The sequence below is a fragment of the Clupea harengus genome, chromosome 10 (assembly GCF_900700415.2).
Source record: "Clupea harengus chromosome 10, Ch_v2.0.2, whole genome shotgun sequence".
Classification (NCBI taxonomy): Eukaryota; Metazoa; Chordata; class Actinopteri; order Clupeiformes; family Clupeidae; genus Clupea; species Clupea harengus.
In genome coordinates, this window is record NC_045161.1 from 63,388 (window position 1) to 83,946 (window position 20,559).

The window sequence follows — 20,559 nt, forward strand, 5'->3', positions numbered from 1 at the left end:
AGTACAAGCTGCTCTCTGTCTCCACTGGCCACAATTCCTCCCTCTACCCTCAACCTTTCTAAACTGCCGGCATCTTATCATGGTCTAACTGAGGTGTTTATAAAGTGCATGGCCTCCACCCTGTCCCCCTATCCCTTACAATTGTGCAGTTGATGTCCTACCTGGTACTTCCTAGGAGATAGTTATATACACTGCTAGTACCAGAGTCAAGGGCCATGGAGGAATTTATTCAGGAAGCTCTCTACAGGCTACAGGGGCTTAACTAAAATCAGGCTTTTATCACCCCTAGCATTATGAGTACCTTGTGATGCCAATAGAGCTGTCGCTAGTGAATAATGTCCTGGAGATATATTGAGTTGTTCTGGTGTTGTCTACTTGGATGGAATACTGATTTTTCTCTCAGTCAGAGAAGAAGGCCACCCAGCATGTGAGAGAGGTACTGATCAGGCTTCTGCAGAGTAGCCTCTTTCCTGGGGTATTGCATTGATCTGACTGGTATGTCAGTGGGGCCTTTTGTTCACTGGCTGGTGCCTACCAACCTGAACGTACAGCGATTCCTAGTTAGTACAGTGGCTGCTCCCATCATTGCACTAACTAGGGGAGCCCACTCTAAGATTATCTATACACCACCAGCCTAGGCTTTAATTAAAGAGCTTAAGCATAGGTTCATCACAACCCCTATTCTGACTCACTCCAACCAAGATGTGCCTCTCCTTGTAGAGGTAGATGCCTCAGGAGCTATTCTTTCTCAGAGGTCAGAGAAGGATGGTGAGGTACATCCTTGTGCCTCCAGGGTTGAACAGAATGATGATTTATGTAACTCTTGAGTTACTAGCAGTCAAATTGGCACTAAAAGAGTAGACACAGTGGCTAGAAGGGGCCAAGTACATCAAGAAGCCCAAACATTTGAACCCTCGCCACGGCAGGTCATCCTTATTCTTTATCTGCTTCAATTTCATACTTGCCTGATGCCCAAGATCAAAACAAAAAAACAAGGCTGATGCCCGGTCACAGCAATTCAATAATTTGTAGGAGCATCACACCTAGGGCTGCAACTATCAATCATTTTGGTAATCGATTAATCTATCGACAATTTTTTCAATTAATTGACTAATCTAATGATTATTTCCCATAGCAAATTAAAATAACGACTCAAAATGTTGCAATTTGAATTTCAAATGTATTTGAGTAACAAATGTAATCATCATAATACATAAATTAAATAGTAATACAAATTTAAGTGCAAATATGCTTTTAAAAGTAAAGAGAAAGTGCAAATAAAGTTTTAAAAGTAACTCAAATTAGCAATCAAGCCTCTGCAAGTGCAAAATAACACAAGAATAACTGGGCTGCAAGTGACATTCAAATTCAACTTATGAAATATTTTTTTCCGCAATCTTTAGTTTGAAGAATGCTAAGTGGAGGAGGTTAACTATTCAGAACAAACCAATTACTCTGATAATCCACTGATTTACTACATTGCACATAACTGAAATAGCGTTAGCAAGCATCCTCCATGAGACGTTCTGTTTTCCAACATGTAAGCTTAAACCTTACTATAAGTTATAAATATATCATGTATGTCTATGATAATTGCTGCTAGACACTCACTGTTCTTGTGCTCCCCACAGCTCATTCTCTTTGAAATACTGGAATAGTGCTTCTTTAACTACTAATAATTGACCATCATTGAGAAAAATGACAACTTTTCTGTTAGCCATATCTCATATGCAGCAGCTACTAAAGCTAGCTTTGTTTATTGTTTCCATGGTAACATGAGCTGTCTCAGAATAATTCGCTTTTCAGTCGGCCATTTCTGATATGCAGCACATGAAGGTACGAGAACGGAGGGCAAAGAAAACGGTGCATGATGTGTATGCTAGGCTATTTGCAGATTCTGTTCTATTTTTCTCAATGATGGTCAAATATTATTAGTTAAAGATGCACTATTTCGCACTTCCTATAGTGCATTGCAATGGAAATTACCGGTAGCTCTGCTAGCGTCTGCCAAAAAAAATATTATAATAATATATATTTTTTTAATATATTTTATGACACGTCGACTATAAAAATTATCGTCGGCAATTTTTCACAATCGCCGTCGTCGACTAATCGTTGCAGCTCTAATCACACCTGTGAGCCCATTATTGCAAATGCATGCATCATGGCTCTGGTGAGACTAGCCACTGAAAAGATAGGCTAGTTCAACAGTTCAAGTTCTTTATGTCACATACACGAACATGTAGTGAAATGTAAAAGGGTCTACTCTCCACACTGTGCAATTTTTTTTTAATTAACCGCCCCAATAATATATTAATATCCAGGACCCTTTGGGCCACCTTTGTTCCCCGCTTTATACAATGACAGGAGCTGCAGTGGGGACATAGTTCCAGGATGGTGGACTTCCTGGTGTGGACTGGACCCTAGAGCTTATTCAGAGGCTGTTCTGAAAGCCTAGTATGAACTCGCGTTTGCAACAGCTTGTCAGGTTTGTGCCGTCGAAAATGTTCTACTACCGACTGGCTTGTTTAGTCCCACATCTATATGGATTTTATCTCAGGGTTACCTCACTTTGAAGTCTTTCTGATCACTGTTGATCGCTTCTTTAAGGCTGCCCACTTTATTCCTTGCAGAAACTCCCCTCAGCCAAGGAGACGACTGACATTGTGGTACAGCAGGTGGTCCAGTATCACAATCTATCTGCTGGTGTTTCTAACTGGCAGCCTTAGTTCACTTTGTGCTTTCAGCACCTAGCTAATAGGTTGCAACAGCCAGGACCAAATGGGAGAGAAAGTTTGGCTTCTAACTGAGAATGCTGGAGGATAGAGCAACACCCTGAGTCCTTTGAGAATTGTCGCAGGGTGCATTAAACAACTAAAAGAGGCTACTGCACCAGGCTGCAACTGTATTTCGGCAAGTAAAATGTGTCATACAGCTGCAGGGTGTGACACAGCAGCCATTCTATCAGTTCAAATCAGATTTGATACCCTCATCAATACCCACATGCATTAGTAAACATTGTGCACCCAACATGCTGTTGCTGTATTATGTTCTATCCCTCCTCTGACCACTCTTGGTAGGGACACACCACTACTGACCAGGAGATGCACCAACCCAGTCATCTGGCCATAACAATTTGGCCCTTGTCAAAGTTCCAGTGTCCAGAGTATCAACTATGTGAACAGATTACTTGCTTACTCTCTAATATAACCCAGACCTGGAAAAATGACAAACTACCGTACTTTCCCCACTATTAACCGCACCGTATATAAACCACATCACAGTAGTTTAATTTTATAAAACAAACCTGTGTATTTATTGCACCCATGTTAAGTTTATTCAACGTGCGTCATGCCATGTAGTTGTTGAGTTCATATTAGACACGCTAGCAACTACGAACTGCTAAGATGGTTCCCTAAACTAGAGATAGCTAGGAAAGTTCATAGCCAGGTTAACTGGCAAGAACCTCTCGCGTACTTCATAGCATCCCATTAAATACGATCTGGTGGGGATACACGACACACGTTACTTTATCATTATGGAAGACTGAATGTGACTGAGTTGTGAATGAAAATGTGTTATCTATCTGATGTTTTTATCTGATACATTCATGGGATTTGTATGTTAAAGGCAGAGAAAGAGACCCATTCAGGCTTTACCTGGCAGAGTTACTGTGCGGGTTACTAACAACCAGGCGAAGAAGATGCATTCCCTTGTATATGACACACTCGAGTATTAACCGCAGGGCTGCAGAAATTTAGCAAAATCAGTATATAAACTGCGGTTAATAGTCTGTAAATTACGGTAATCAATATTATTTTCTTAATCTGTGAGTGGTCATAAGGTTTTGGCTCATCGATCTATAATGTAAATTGGATCTCGGTTGATTCTGTTGTTTCTGCTGTTTTATTAACAAACTGTTTTTTTAAGTCACCACTATCTGAGCGCATTAGGTAGGTCTACAAAGTTTATTCAGGATATTGGTAATATATTGGTGATGATTCATTTATTTTTTTTGTTCTATTAAATTATATTAAAATTGTTGATTGGGAGTGAATTTAATATATTAACCATGATTGCAATAACATTACTGGTGATACACAGTTTTACTCAGGTAGACTAATTGGATTTGGACGTGGTTCAGACAAAATCTGATTGGGTTTCAAATGAAAAAAAGACAGATATTAAGTGAACACTACATTAACTTACCTTTGATGTCCAAAAGGATCATAGCAGAAACAACAAGTGCCACTACGAAGGCAGAGCCGCACAACACTAACACCAGTATGTGCATAGAGGAGAGACCTATGGAGATGAGAAGATTGTTGAATCATAGCTGTCAATTAATAACTAATTAAGATAGCTACATATAATTTTCATATAAGCGTTAGATATTGTCTTGTAGAAACTTCATTACATTTGGACAACCTGACAGATCAAAGAGACTTCTCCTCATTTGGAGAGTTGAATAAAAACTGCTAAAAAAAATTAAAGTTGTAATCACACTTGCAGAGCCAGATGTATACTAATACTTCTCTGGAGACATCCATGGTGAAATGTGTCCTAAATTATGGTGGAATGACTGCAGCATTATTACTTGAAAGTTTGCACGTTCCAGTTTTCAAAATGAAAATCCCTATGAATGCATGGGGTTTTGGAAAATCGATTACATAACACCCATGGTGTCACACCAGCGCTGAACCCTGCTCCTGCCATGCCCCCTCCGACCACAACTCACCCAGCTGCATCACTTTCCTCACTTGTCACGCTCACTATATAAACTCCTCACTCCCCTCACTTCCCTGTCTGGCTTCGTTGATACTAGGACAGGTCTGTGAAGCAACAAGTTCCTGACTACGCCTCCTGCGATCTTCCCAGCTCCATGTTATGACTTTCAGGTCTTCCGCTATTCCCCTTTCTTTCTTCCGCTCTTGTTTTCCTGTGTTTGAAATAATCTCCCGTGTTCGAGTTTTCCAGAGTTTTACTTCTGTGATGACAAAGTAATTTGCGGCTGCAATGAGGAATGTTGTCAACATGCACACATGAGGAGGCTCATGCATGAATTGGCAGTTTTCAAGGCAGGAACATCCACTAATTCGCATAGACGACATACTTTTGAGGCAATCTGTAATGTGCCACTTAATTGGCTTTTCGTAGAAATGGTGGCAGAAGTGTGCACCAAAGCGACAACATTTTTAAAAAAGGTTGGCATTCAATTTGGCACATGGCTGAAGTAGCTAACATAGCATCGGCCATTGAAATGAATGTGGGTGGCACTTCCTCACTCTCTCTAGGTCTATATAATACCTCCATGATACCCACACCCATACTCAAATGTGGAGGCTGAAAGTTGGTAGTACTGTTCTGGTTTTAGAATTGTTTTACATGTATTAGTGTGTGATGAACTCCTACCCAGCTCCTGCAGTATCACAGTAGTGTTGGCTGATAGAAGACCACTGTGGGCTTTACAGATGTACTCTCCTTTGTCTTCAGTCCTGACATCCTTCAGTCGCAGTGAGAAGTTGCCTTTGGGGATCTCTGAAGTGAAGAACTCCGTTCTGCCTTGGTAACTTGAATCTCCTGGATACGTTTCATTTTCTTGAAAAAGTAGAACTAGCATGTGGCTTTCATCTGAATCGACCTTTGCCCAGGACACCTCTTCAGGAGGAATATGAGAATCCACAGAGCAGTTCAGAATGACCTCTTCACCTACATTGGCAGTCACAGCATGGTCTGCTCCTGTCAACACCAAGCGCTCTGAAAAATATAAAAACACATTTATTCATTTTGAATTATGTACTAAATAAGGGCAACTATGAGCTATAGTGAACTTAAATGAGTATGAATGTTGAACTTGAACATCTAGACATATCCAGACTGTGAATGGTCAGTTGCAACTTGCAACCAAATTTATTTAAGTCGTGACTGACGGGGGTTTAATTACGGCAATCCTAGCATCACTGTAGAAATGCTAGGCAGACGTAGCTTTGGCAAGCCACCACTTGTAGATTAACCCCCCTATTTTATCAGTTAGACGGCAGAGAGATCGATTTTTGGGAGCGCAAAAATATTGTTTTATTACTTAATCACTTTTTAGTTTGATTCAATTTGTAAAATGTGTTGATCAATCTTTTAGGCTACTATTTTTTTCAGTTTCCTGGGTTTATCTTTGCAGTGGTTATGTAGCAGTCCACTCGCTTCACCACAGGGAATAACTGAGCAACACATCTGCTTTGCTTTTAGAAATTTCACTGCAGAATTATTCATTGTGAGAGGGACAAATCAATTCCATTTAGTTCTTCTCTAACATTTCTCTTTCACAGAAGCTTCTCGCAGACTGAGAAGGAGTTTCAAAACATTTAACTCATTAATACAGCATAGGAAAACAAAAATACTTCTGCTAGACATAGTGCTAAAAATACTTCTGCCAAACATATAAAGTGTCTGATCGTAGAGTGGAATTAATCATAAAGGCAAACTGACAAAGGCACACAGAACTCTGAACAGCAACATCCTGAGGCATTAAGTAGTAACATAGAGAAATAGAGATTCAAATAGAAAAACAGTTTAATTTATTCAGTGTGAAAGAATCAAATCGATTTCATTGAGTTCTTCTCAAACACTTCTGTTAAAGGACCATGCTAAGTAAAACAATAACCCTCTCACTCACTCACACAGCAGGTCCATGAAACACTTGAACTTCTGTGGCACCCGCCATTTCATTACAGACGCTCATGAGTGTCAGTGTGAATGTGCAAGCCCATGCTTAGCTAGTCCATCTCATCCATACCAAGACAGTATGTTAGGAATTTGCTACACTAAAAGTTATAGATCTGGCAATTAAAGCATACATTAACACATTAAGAGTTCTATTAATTCACAACTCGAATATTTCAAGGACATCGAAATATTCAGTGTTTTATTACAGGGGGAACTAGATGTCACTCTGTCAATCAACTTGTGCGGAAGGAAAACCTGTTGTAACATAATTTTTTTTTACTGTTCAAGCAACTATACCCAAGGCCTCAAAAAAAAGAAGAATTTGGCATATAAGTCTTTGACCTTTTCTTAAGTGGCGTTGGCAATTTGTTTCCAATGACTTTGCATTTGTAAATTTGTGTTCCCTTCAGAGTACGGTGGCAAGATGTCCTTGACCAGGGTCAACAGCAATAAGATAAGGATTAGGGGAACACAATTTGCACATGGAAACATAATTTACTGATGATCATGAAGGCTTAGTTACTGTGTAATGGTGTACATTAGAGGTGGGAGGGGGGAAAAACACTGGGTTGCCCCTCCTGTCAGCTAATACAATACAGCGGTGCCTAAAGTATTGGGATATTTATTTATTCATTTAATATTATAATTTACATTTATTTTGCACACATTCTTTTATACTATTGTACTGGTCAACTCTGATGACATTGCTTCTGAAGTCCACAAGATGGCACAAAACCTCATTCTTCTCTTGCATCACAGTGGAAATGGGAAAGGACTCAAGGAAAACTTACCACGCCAAGATGCCCATACATAACCAGCATAATATATATGGGAGAAAAAACCGAAATGTTTTTCAGAATTGAATAACAATACTTGCTGTATCGTAAAATGTAAAGAACTGCAATAATATCATATCGTGGCCCAAATATCGTGATACGTATTGTATCGTCGCCTCTGTGCTAAGCATTTAATGTTCGATATGAGTGGATGCATTTACACTACTATTGGATAAACCGATATGAGGAGGCAGATACCAATATGGTCTTCTAAGTGTCAAAAGAGGCCAAAAGTAGTTGCTGTTTTGGCAAACCTATCAGCAAAACTGATATGACAAACAGCTTTTCGTCCTAAGAATTGCAAAATACTCCGACCTTAAGTAAATGGTTAAGCCATATTTCAGCGGTTTGTGAAGACACGAGGAATATTAGTTCTAAAGCAATGTGAAATTACTAACCTTTCCCACATTTTGATTCCCATATACTTCAGACCCTACCAATGTTTAATCAATAAACCAAGGTTATTTACTGACAGCAACAGCACTAAATAGGAATGATCCATAGGTTTCTAAAAATGTAAGGAGCTATCTTTGTGATTGTGTCAGCCATACACTAATAGGGTGTGCAGCAGTAACAATATATGACCACCTGTGCAGGCACAGGACAGGGGTATGCATTATCATAAATAGCCACAAACAGCAGGCATTGGGTTGAGCACATGCAAACTGCCCCAAGTTGCAAAAGTTTGAATGATTTTGTAAATGTTCTGAAAGTATTGAAAGAAATTAATTCTGAACATAGACCAACCAGTAACAGAGGAAAACATGTTGTAACTTGTAGATTTGTTGCTGATTGCTGATTTGTTTGATATTGGCTAAATTATATGCAATTATTAATGACCCTACAAAATTAAGATTGGCCATTCACACAAGCATGTATTGGCTGCTGAATAGTGATTGAGCAAATGTAGCCAGGTATAAGCGTCCCAAATTTCCTAATTTTAGCTTAAGCAGTTCCTGAACGATATTGAAATGTGTCAGCAGCACCCCCTACGGATAAAATGTACCAGAATTTGGCTTGAATCCAAAGCATACTATAAGCATACTGATTTTTTATTTGGCGTTAGTCCACAAAGTGTGAAAGCATTGCAGCAGGTCAAATTTCATGAACTTCGAACTTTTACATCACAAGATATTGGCTAGTGCAGAAGTAGATTCTTGCATTGATCATTATTCACTTTGTGGCGCTATCTCTCCTTCTTTGCCTTCTCACTCCAAAGTGGAGCATAGGCCATCGATAACACGTTTTCGCGCCAGCTTTTCAAAGTCCTCCAGCTATGTCCCTCCGACCTCAACTCTGCCTCTACACTGCTACTACACAAATTAATCGTAATAAGCTAGGCTTATGCACCTGATAGAGGCCAACTCTTAATGTATGCCTACATGGTTTTTCGAGTTAAAGTCTATGATATTGCTGATAAAAAAAAATATATAAAATAGAATAAAAATAAATAAACAGTTAACAAAGTAATTATCCTCTGCCCACTCGCTGAAGGATTGAAGTTATGTTTAAATTTACATTGTACAGCTCTACAGATCTACTGAGCATGTGCAGTAGTGTCAGTTTATCAGCCAGTGTCACCACTGAGGCATGTGCTTGATGTATCCTTATGTGCTAAATAAAATAGACAGAAGAGTGATGGGCACACTACCCACACCTCATTAGATTGCAGATGACGTACTCATGACAGATACTAAATAGCAATTTGAATTAGTTAATTACATGTAATTGCATGTAAGCTATAGAATAGCAAAATATTCATAATAATGCCATAACCAATGTGCAGACCCAGCCAATTGCAAAGCATATATTTTTTTAAATCTGTATACAGTCACAGTCATGCTAAGAAACAGAAAACAGGAAACAGTTATGCTAAGGAACTAAATGCACTGCTTATTACCTTCAGCCTAACACCGCATGTACAAAGGTCAACTCACTCTTTTGATCATACCCTGGACCTTGTCATCACAATATCTCTCAATATCTCTATAACCGTCAAGGACTTATCTGATCATTTCAGTGTGCTCTTTGATGTGTTTATGATCCCAAACATTCAGAACAGATCTATGACTGTAATAAAGAGAGTTATAAACGATCACACAAGTGCTCTCTTTGAGCAGGCACTTCCAAGGAGTCTACTGTCAGACTATGTAGATGAATTACTGAATAAATCATTTGAATTCAAAATTGCTAATTATAGATGACATTGCTTCAGTCAAAGTTAAGACAGTCACCGACAAACAGAAAGCAACAACAACATCCAACTGTTAAAATTCTTAAAAAGAGCTTGTAGGAAGAAAATAGGGCAAATACAAACTTCAGATCCACTATCAAATCCAAAAAGAGATGCTCCACACATATAATACTGAAATTACCAGTCTTTCTTCTCTAACATTATCAGTAGAAATATAAGCAATACTCATGTGCTAATCGCAGCAGTCGAGAAGTTAACTAACCCCCCTTCACAGTTGGCACCTGAACTTCTCTGTTTATAAGTGCAACAAGTTTGCGTCTTAGGTCAAATTGATAAAATTAGGGAGAACATATCCTCTCAATTACAAACAGCTCATTGTTAAAAACCTTGGTGTCTTAATTGATTGCGATCTCCATTTTAACAACCATGTCCAAAAAATAACCTCAACCGTCTTTTTACCGTCTCAAAAACATAGCCAAACTTTGACAAGACATGACTTAGAAAACTCATTCATGCTTTTATCTCTAGCAGGGTTGACTTCTGCAATGGTCTTTTCGTGGGCCTTCCTAAAAAGACTATCAAACAGCTTCAGCTTGTACAAAATGCAGTTGCAAGAGTTCTTCCAAAAACCAAAAGAATTGATCATATTACTCCAATATGGAAGTCCCTACACTGGCTTCCAGCAAGTCACAGAAGTTACTTTAAGGACTAAATTACCTCCTAGAAATGTTTCAGTAGTATGCACCTGCTGGAGAAAAATACCTACTGTCAGAACTAAACATGGTGAAGCAGCTTTTAGCTGCTATGCTGCACAGCTCTGGAACCAACTTCCTGATGACATCTGTAACCCTGTAGAAAATACATGGTTAAGTTTCCTTTGGGTTTTTCTGTCTGTTTACTTTATTTTCTGATAATAAGGTCAAATGTTCATTTAAAAAAGGATTGTAATTTATACTATTCTTATGTGAAAATATAATGAAGTGGGTAAAATATTTCATTTCTGTCATATACGGTAGTTTAATGCGCTTGCGCATATACTGTGGGTTATACGGTAGTGCCAGTTACACATGTGAGGAGACGCACAGTGATCCATTAAAAGGAGTTGAGTATCTACGAAGCCTCTTTAGCATTACATTACATGGTGTCAGAAGTGAAAACGAAGAAAACGAAAACGAAGTCATGCCAAAGTTCGCTACTCCGACAAACTTTTCATTTGATAAGCCAGGAGAATGGCCGGAGTGGAAGCAGCGTTTTGTGAGATTCAGAATCGTGGGGATTCTCGACAAAGAGGTCTCACGGAAGTTGCAGCTGACGAAGAACCTAACACTAGCGCTGACCATTGAGACAGTCAGGCAGTCGGAAGAGGTTGCTTCGCAAGTCAGCATGCAAGGAGAGACAACGGGGGTGATACAAGAAGTCACTCACGAGCGCAGCAGATACCCCAGTCACTACGGTAAGCCAAAAGGGGGAAATAAAGGGCAATGTGGACTGTGTGGGAAAGCGTGGCACAGTAAAGATGAAAATTGCCCTGCCAGAAAATCTACATGCAATACATGCAACAAAGTTGGACATTGGAGTAGAGTGTGTAGGAGAAGGCAGGCAGTGAGTGAGGTTACAGAGCAAACGGAGCAGCAGCAGCAGTTATACTTTCTTGGGGCTGTGAGTAAAGCAGGCGGGTCGCCAGAGCAATGGGCCGTCGAGTTACTGTTGGGCTCTACACCAGTTGACTTCAAAATCGACACAGGGGCCGATGTTAACGTCATCTGCGAGGAGACCTACCACTCACTCATCCCCAAAAGACCACTGGAGCCAGCAGAGATACCACTGGACAGTCCAGGTGGCGAGCTGCAGTGCATAGGACAGTTCCAGAGCACTGTGACCTACAAAGGAAAGACTCACCCACTCACAACATATGTCATCCGCGGACGTACTGTAAACAACCTACTCAGCAGGCCGTTGTCTATGGAAATGAATCTGGTGAGGAGAGTGAATGAAACAGTGTGCGACAGAGGACATCCACAGGCATATGGCGAGCATGGGACTTTAAAGACTGAACCGGTGAGAATACTGCTGAAAGACAACGCTCAGCCATATGCTGTATACACAGCACGACGCGTGCCTCTCCCTATGCTGCAAAAGGTAAAGGAGGAGCTCCAGAGGATGGAGGGAAATGGCATCATCGAGAGGGTGACAGCTCACGGACTGGTGTGCACCCATGGTGCCAGTCCTGAAGAAGAGCACAGGTAAAGCCCGCATCTGCGTTGATCTCAAGAGGCTGAACGAGGCAGTAAAAAGAGAACAGTATATCCTGCCTACTACTGATGAGATTACAGCAAAGCTGAGTGGGGCCAATGTCTTCTCTTCGCTCGATGCCGCCAGTGGGTTCTTCCAGATACCGTTGCACCCAGACAGCTGTAAGCTCACTACTTTCATTACGCCATTTGGCAGATTCAACTTCAAGCGGCTACCGTTCGGAATTACGAGCGCACCTGAAATCTTCCAGAGGAAGATGATGGAGACCCTGCAGGGGCTGGAGGGTGTCGAGGTCTTCATGGACGACATTCTGGTCTATGGGGCCACAAAAGAGGAGCATGACGGTCGCCTGGAGAAGGTAATGCAGCGCATTGAGACAGCTGGTCTGAAGCTCAATCGTGAGAAGTGCTCCATCAGGCAGAGTCAGCTGCGGTTCCTCGGACATCTCATTGACCGGTCCGGGATCCGGCCTGACCCCGACAAAGTGAAAGCTATTCGGCAGCTGTCACCACCAGCAGACGTGCGAGAGTTGAGAAGGATAGTGGGAATGGTGAATTATCTCGGAAGATACATCCCCGGACTCTCTACCGTAGGACAGCCTCTGTACGAGCTCCTGAAGGACAAGAATTCATGGACATGGAGCCACGCACAACAAAAAGCTTTTGAACACATCAAGGAGCTGTTGACAACTGCACCAGTACTCGCCTTCTATGACTTGAACAAGCCCACGGCTGTGTCAGCGGACGCAAGTAGTTATGGATTGGGGGGTGTACTCCTTCAGCTCCACGGGGAGCAGTGGAAACCTGGAAACCAGAAACACGCTACGCCCAGATAGAGAAGGAAGGCCTGGCTGGTGTGTGGGCATGCGAGAAGTTCGACAGATACCTCAATGGACTGGAGCAGTTCAAGCTCATCACTGATCACAAACCGCTAGTGCCTCTCATTAACAGCCGCAGTCTAGACAATGTACCTATAAGATGTCAGCGTCTTCTCATGAGGCTCATGAGATTCAATCCAGTGGCAGAATATGCGCCAGGGAAAACTCTGGTCATCGCGGACACCCTGTCATGCAGTCCACTGCCTAGCACGTGTGCAGAGACAGACACACACTTAGTGAGGTGGCATGCTACGTGGATAGTGTAGTAGAGGGGATCCCTGCGTCTAAAAGCAAGATGGATGAAATCAGAATGGCGACAGCAGCCGATGCCGAACTTCGGTTTCGGTTGTGAAGCTCATAAAGAAAGGATGGCCTGAACACTTAAGCAATGTGCCCATGGATGCGAGAGAGTACGTCCAAGTGAAATCAGAGCTATCAGAACACAATGGCCTGGTCCTCAGAGGAAGCAGGATTGTCGTGCCAAGGCAAATGAGAGGTGAGATCCTTCAGAAAATTCACGAAGGGCACCAGGGCCTAGTCAAATGTAGGGAGAGAGCATGCTCATCTGTGTGGTGGCCCGGACTCTCTACGGACATAAACAAGCTTGTGACGTCATGTCAGGTGTGCTGTGAACTGAAAGGAACACAACAAAAGAAACCTCTTTTTAAAAGACTGTGGAGCAAATGACTCCTTAGAATAGGCTACGAATAGACCTACTGCAAGTGCAGTAAGGTATTACTAAGGAAGGAGTGAGTCTTTAAAAAGGTTTAGAAAGCAATATATCTGAATGATGGAGGAAACAAGAGAAATCGAACAAACTCTCAGGGTGAGCGCTTTTTTTTTTATACTCGGGAGCGTAGGTGCAACTCGCGTTCAAAATGATAAGTCTCCGTTTTGATTGGTGGATCAGGAGCAAAACAGTATTTGATTTGTTTGGGTCAGTCCAGCCCCTTGCATTTCGCCTCTGAGGGAGCTTTCACTAACCAGTGACAGGTCAGCGGTCATTTTTTTTTTCTTCGTCTGTGACATCACGCCCCCCCCTGGAGAGTGTTTGCGCATCCCCAGGGGGGCGCGCCCCCCACTTTGAGAACCATGTGGGTTTATTTAACGTAGCCTAATATTTAATGTAATATTTAATAATGTTGTAAACGGTTTACAGCATAAGGCTCAACGTCAACATATGGGGCTTGTCTTAACGCATAATTTAATGTAATATTTAATTATGTTCCCTTTACCATGATTATTTATGCTGTAAACCGACAAGCCCCATATGTTGACGTTGAGCCTTATGCTGTAAACCGTTTACAACATAATTAAATATTACGTTAAATATACCCACATTATGCGTTAAAACAAGCCCCATAAGTTGATGTTGAGCCTTATGCTGTAAACCGTTTGTGTCTGAGCATGGGCTATATAGAGGTTATATATTATACAGTATAGCAGCTCAATGTATTGGACGGTAGCCTATACATCATATGTCTGGGTGTAACATTTCTGTCTTTGAAATGTATTGTTTTTTTAAGTTAATTGTCGGCATTTAATTGTTTTGATGCAGGAATACAATATGGTCCTCCTTGACTGACAGAAAATAACAATGAGGAGGAGGTTATATGATATTTTAAAATATGTGTGTGCATACATGTTGAGTTATGTGTTCTCATCAATTGTAATTAGTATTACTTTATATTGCTGATTTGTATTCTTATTGTGTCGATTATACTCATGTTATGTGTTATGTAAGTTAAGGGGAAATGCACTAATGGGACTCTTAATTTGTTCCCTGATAAATCAATATAAACCCCTGTTAGTTTCCTGTGTAGCTCATACGGCTTTGAGCCATGCCACGGTTACCGATGTTCTGACAGTACTGTGAGAAGTTTAGTAAGCTAATAAACAAAACTGTACGTTTCTACTTTGAGTGACCTTTCATTAATTATTAATGAATGACGGTAACATATTCCATATCAACATGGATCTAGGACAGTGTTTCTCAAACTTTTTCAGACCAAGGACCACTTGGCCAATAAAAAAAAACTTGCGGACCATCTAACTAAATAGTATATTCCCGGAACAACAGGCCTCCTACCCAGACCTGGCACCAGACAATTGTTAGCGGCACGTGATTTTCGCGGGTGGGCACTCCTTTTTTATCGGTAGGCTAGTTATAGATATGACAATACGCTAGGCAAAGCATCTGGAACCCTGCTCCATGCGTGACCAGTGACGTGCGGTGATGTCAGTAAGAGGGTAGGCACTGAGTTATGAAAACCAGATTACCTAATTTATTGTTTAGGCTAATAAACTACATCAAAACAGAACGCACAAGCGCGGCACACACACACGGTCGATATCAAGGAATTTCCAATCAGGATGACACATCATCGCACACGCACGCACGCACACACACAGTGGCGGCGCCAGACATTTTTTTCTGCAGGTGCTATGGGGGAGCTCGGCGTTTTAGTGAGGGTGCTATGAAATGAGGATGATAGCCTATGTGTCACATGGTTCTCTACTACAACAACTTTACATGTTTGCTCTCTGAAGCGTCTTTGGGGTCCATGAAAAGCGCTAAACAAACCGATTGTATTATTATTATCATTATCTAGGCTTCTTCCGACAGACGCGCACATCTGCGACAGTCACTGACAAAAGGCATTCAGCATGTTATAGAGTCCGCAATCCCAAATACCTAACTTACTTTAAAACACTTGTGGTAGTGAGGATTAAAGTTGGGCGACAGGTGACCACTACCATGTCAGATAGAGTGAAATGAATCTTGGAATAGTAGATAGAATTAACTAAAACAGTCAAAGAGTCAGAAATGCGTTAAAAAGGTATATATTATTTCAGTTCACAATCATCAGTAAATCACATAGAACCTTGTGTATACCTAGCACACAGACAGACTGCTTGTCTTAGGCTAAAGAGTCTCTGATTTTTTTTAAGGCGGCTCCAAAATAAATCAAAAAAAGAGGAAAAAGACAAAAAGTTAAAATCTTCGGCAAAAAAGGGCATCTTCGTTGCTTATCAACCGAAACGAGTCTTCAGCGACACAGGGCAATCAATGCATGCAACAAATCAGACAGCTTTCATTAATGTTACACAGCTAACAATACCTTAGTTGCATTGTACTCCAACCACGCAAACTGTCCCAACCAGCTTTTACAAAAACTCCTTTGTTGGACTCCAAACATGCAAGGTGGAAATTTCTGGAGTTTTGGTCTTCTCGGACCATCCTGAGCGTTCATGCTAATGTCACTGATGCTGCTAGCACCATGGTTAGCACCCTCAGTAGTGGTGGTGGGTTGACCTCTTTGACCACAACGTTCCTCTCCTTAAAAATCCACACCAGATACCCCTGGCATTTCTTCTTCTTCTATGTCACTCTTGTTTCTTAATCATTCTTCCAAACATGGACATTTACGGAGCAAAAACCGATGCATTGTTGATATTCACTTGAAACTACCACGCACTAGCTCGCTTTCTCCTTCAACCGTCCGGTAACGTCAACATTCAAGCGTGCGACGTGAAAGTTGGGTCAAAGGTTATGACAGAATGATTGCTCTGTGTCTAAAATAATCTGTTCATTTCAATCTGTTATTATTTTCTTTTGTGATTTAAATATTATTATCACACAATAAATAACGCAGAATGAAATTAAACAACAATTATAAATAAACCATTATTTTCTTGGGGGTGCTATGGGGGTGCTATGGCTAATCCAGGGGGAGCTAGAGCACCCCCTAGCCCCCCCCTGGCGCCGCCCCTGCACACACACCTGTTAATGTCCAGAATCAGAATGCAACCATCTTTATCCTTAATTATTGCACAGCGGAAATTATGTTTGTCAGTCAGCAACAATGAGAACACACACTGCTCAATTGAATATGAAGGCAAATGGCTTGCAGTCGGCATTAATTCAACCACACTTATCAATTCAAAATTAAGGCCAAAATAGTTTCTGACTCACCAATCGGTATATTATTTGTACATAAAATCCATCCGCCGCTCTTTCCTCGTGAAGACGTCGATCACAGCGTTGTAAAACTCCTCTATACGGGCCTTCAGTTTGCATAGTCTCTGGTTCTCAATTGATAGAATGGCAAGGGCTGAAAGACGCAGCAGTTCATGTAAGGTTCGCGTAGGCCTCCCTCTTGCTAGTAACTCATGTTTTCCATTAAAATAGAGCTTGGAGAAATGTCTCAGTTCTATGATATTGGCAGATACCGCTGCTGTCATTTTGACTTTGAATTTCGCGGGGATTACACTTAGCTGGTGTAATGACGTCAGCTGCGCAAATGTCCAACAATATCTCGATTTTAATTGGTCCATGTTTGATACGTAACGTAGATGATTACTGGCATAACATATTTACGTGCAAAGGCACAGCAGGATAAATCAGTAAAAATACAAATACAAGTTTATTAAATACAATTATTTAATAAACATTTTTACGTTTGAATTTTGGCAGGGTAGGCAGTGCCTACCTTGCCTACCCTGACTGCACGTCACTGTGCGTGACTTGGTTAAGTTACAAACTATAGTTCCGCTCACAGCCTCATACTCCCATCTCACACTCAGACACGCCAATGTATCACTAAACACCAATAAACACAAATACCGACCACGCGACTGCAGTAATTCACAACCAACCGTAGGCTAGCCGACTGGCATTAATAGCCATCCTAGTGGTCAACTTTTCATAATTATGAGTTGTTATTATCCAACGTCACACAACACAGAAAAAAAGTTATCATCTTGCTGTCTCCGCAGCGGGAGAAAAAAAATGCTCTTTGAATGCAGCTCCGTGGCGGGAGTGACCCTTCTCCTTGTCTGTGTCAGAGGCATTCTCATTTAATTTTCTTTTCATTGTCCCTGTCTTAAGCCACCGATCCATGACCTTCTTAATAGATTAGGGAACTCTTTAATAGATTAGGCTTCTACTGACTGTGTTCTCTTCGTTCTGAGTTGTATGTTAGAAATGTCGCAATAATTTACTTGTCGTCGTCGCGGACCACTACGGGGCACTTGCGGACCACACTTTGAGAACGACTGATCTAGGAGAACAGAATTCAACAATACAACACTATGCTACATTAAATGCCATTGCTAAATCTCAAATGCTAATTTTCACAAAATCTGGCACCTCGCTTATTAACAGCTCAGGTTGTAAAGTAGCAAGCCATGTGTAACCGCAAATCATAAAAAAATATGAGATTGTTTCTACTCACCAATGGCTTCAATTTCAACTGCAATTTCACCGGTTTCCTCATTTGTGTAAACGCCGCAACTGTACATTCCAGCATCGTCAGTTGTAACATTGCGAAGGAGCAGTGAATAGTTCCCTTTGGCAATCTCTCTCTCTGTAAAAAAGTGCGCTCTGTCCCTGTATGCATCGCTCTGTGATTCTGGTCTGCTTTCTCCTTCTTGGAAGAGGTGCACCAGTGCTTTTGAGTCGGCCCTTCTCCATTCAACCTCTAGCTCATCCAGAGGTATGGGGGTCTCCACAGAACAAGGAAGCCGCAAAACACCTCCTAGTTGGGCAACCAGGGGACTACTGGGGCCCTGTAATATCAATCCTATCAACATTAATACAAGCATTAGTTTGGTGATTAGTCATTTATGGAAAATGTAATTGTTGGGAGATGACTTGATAAACAGATGCAGAAACTTTGTCAGCATACCTACCTTCGGAGAAGACGAGAATGACGGCACTCAAAATACCTCTGAAAGACATTTTTGTCGCGGCCCAAGTATTCCCACTGATCGGACTTAGTAGCCTGCTATGGCAATGACATCAAACAATTAATCCGTCAAAACAGGTAAATGCATATATTTCAAACAATTCCGTCCTGTAGTAGGGCGTCATGTGTGCTGGATCCAACACCATTTGGATTCAATTACTTTCGCTTTTGTATTTGAATAGAAACATGTGACTGATATGGCAACGCCAGCTAAGAATGGCGATCATCAAGGGACAACCAGCATAATCGTAATGAAATAAAATCTCTCAATGAAATGTGCTGTAGATGGGTTGAGGTGTTGTCATCTTTTTAGGCCTTTTACATTTACAAACAGTAGAATATGGTAAGACCTAATAAATACATTACTGTATGTAGTGCGAAGATGAATAAAGAAGAGAAAGAACACAGGCTTCTTCAACAGAGTACTGCTAATGTAATCTCTTTATTTCCCAGCATATTGGGGGTCATGTTTGTCCACTTTTAGGTTTGAGTAAGAAGAGAGACACTTCTTTGCTACTACATCTTCAGAAATCTTTTATTTTCTTTCCAGTATGGCCGAGGTGGTTCTAAGTTCAGCAGTACATTCACTGTCCTTCTGCCTTTATCTCAGTTGTTTTTTTCATCACTTTTATGCATGCCTAATGTATGTACAAAGGTCAGTCAGCACTGGATAGATCCGAGAACAACAGCCTAAAAACTCTCATACACATTCACAGTAATTCATATTTTCATTGGTAATTTATTTCAGAAATGAACAGAGAGCTTTGATTCCATGCATTCATGTCAATGCCAGGATTAGTTAGCGGTGTGTAGGTATGTCGGTAAGTATGTACTGTATGCATGTACAGTGTTTATGTATGAAGGGTATATACAGTATGTATTTGCAGTGGTAAAAACATTCATAACATCTCAAAATGTAGAAAAAAAACAGGAATCATACTTTATTGCAAAGAATATTTACAAACTTTTTGATTGTTATTTTTTCATTTTGGCATCTATTGTTATTTACTGTATACATGTAATTGGCTCCAAACATGTGATCCCTCAGGATTCCTGCAGAGAAAAATTATGTTAATATTGATGACACATTTGAAGGTAGATATTAATATTGCCACAAAGCTTGGTAACATTAAGGGTGGCAGAAAAAAGTTTGATCCCAGAAAATTACTTGATAGTTATTGTTCTCTCAGAATTTCAGACAAAATCCATAACATGAAGGGTTTTATGTCAAGTTTGAGTTTACCTGTGACGTCTGGTGTTTACAACTGAGTGTCGTGACTATCCCTCTGAGCTGTTCCTTTATTCTGAGAGGAGAGTGAGGATACAAGGTATTACATTTATTAATTTAGTTTAATATTAGACCAGGACCAACATGTACTGTATTAGTAAGACCTTCCATGTTAATTGAATTACAAATACTTACAATGCACCTCTCCGTATCCCTATGTCCAAGACACCAAAAGAAAAAGATTGAAAATGTGATGTAAATTACACATAATTTAAGGTGATGAAAATATAACTAATTCCATTAAATATTACCCAACTTATATAATTACATAACTATATTCTATTTTGTTTCATTTTAATATTCTATCACAAAGGCTGTCAAAAGCCTACATGGCGTTTGTACTTACAGTAGTGATATGGCTGCAAGACAAGCCACCCACAAACAAAGACACATTCACATGGCAGGACAATAACCTGCAGATCACTGAACATCCGTGCACCTGTCCCTGAGGTTGAGTTACACGGACAGAAAACAGTAGATGATCAGCATCCATACTTCTACATTAATTCTAGTTATATTTCATACAACCCCAGAAATGGTATAGTGTCTCTTTTAAGATAAATGTGGTTTGTTTGTTTCATATTACCCAATTGCGTGATTAATTCTGTTATCAGTGCAGCTGCATTGAACACTGGAAGGGC

At 40.7% G+C, this 20,559-nt stretch overlaps 1 protein-coding gene across 1 annotated transcript; it reads right to left on the reverse strand.

Annotated features, from left to right (window-relative positions):
• Positions 1-2,982: 2,982 nt before the first annotated feature.
• Positions 2,983-20,069, reverse strand: LOC116222107 (butyrophilin-like protein 2). The gene is made up of 5 exons (XM_031574885.2): positions 19,874-20,069; positions 18,575-19,683; positions 18,118-18,465; positions 5,413-5,757; positions 2,983-4,305 (listed from the first exon to the last, which is right to left on the reverse strand). Exons 2-5 carry the CDS (start codon positions 18,621-18,623, stop codon positions 4,196-4,198), a joined length of 852 nt encoding a protein of 283 aa, XP_031430745.1. The 5' UTR covers positions 18,624-19,683; positions 19,874-20,069; the 3' UTR covers positions 2,983-4,195.
• Between the last annotated feature and the right edge of the window lie 490 nt (positions 20,070-20,559).

Excerpts from the sequence above, each read along its gene's own strand:
- LOC116222107 (XM_031574885.2), bottom strand. The coding sequence starts at position 18,623 with ATGTCTTTCAGAGGTATTTTGAGTGCCGTCATTCTCGTCTTCTCCGAA. Across the intron at positions 18,466-18,574 it reads CATTCTCGTCTTCTCCGAAG|GATTGATATTACAGGGCCCC; the intron begins GTAGGTATGCTG and ends TAATGTTGATAG. Across the intron at positions 5,758-18,117 it reads AGTTGAAATTGAAGCCATTG|AGCGCTTGGTGTTGACAGGA; the intron begins GTGAGTAGAAAC and ends TATATTTTTCAG.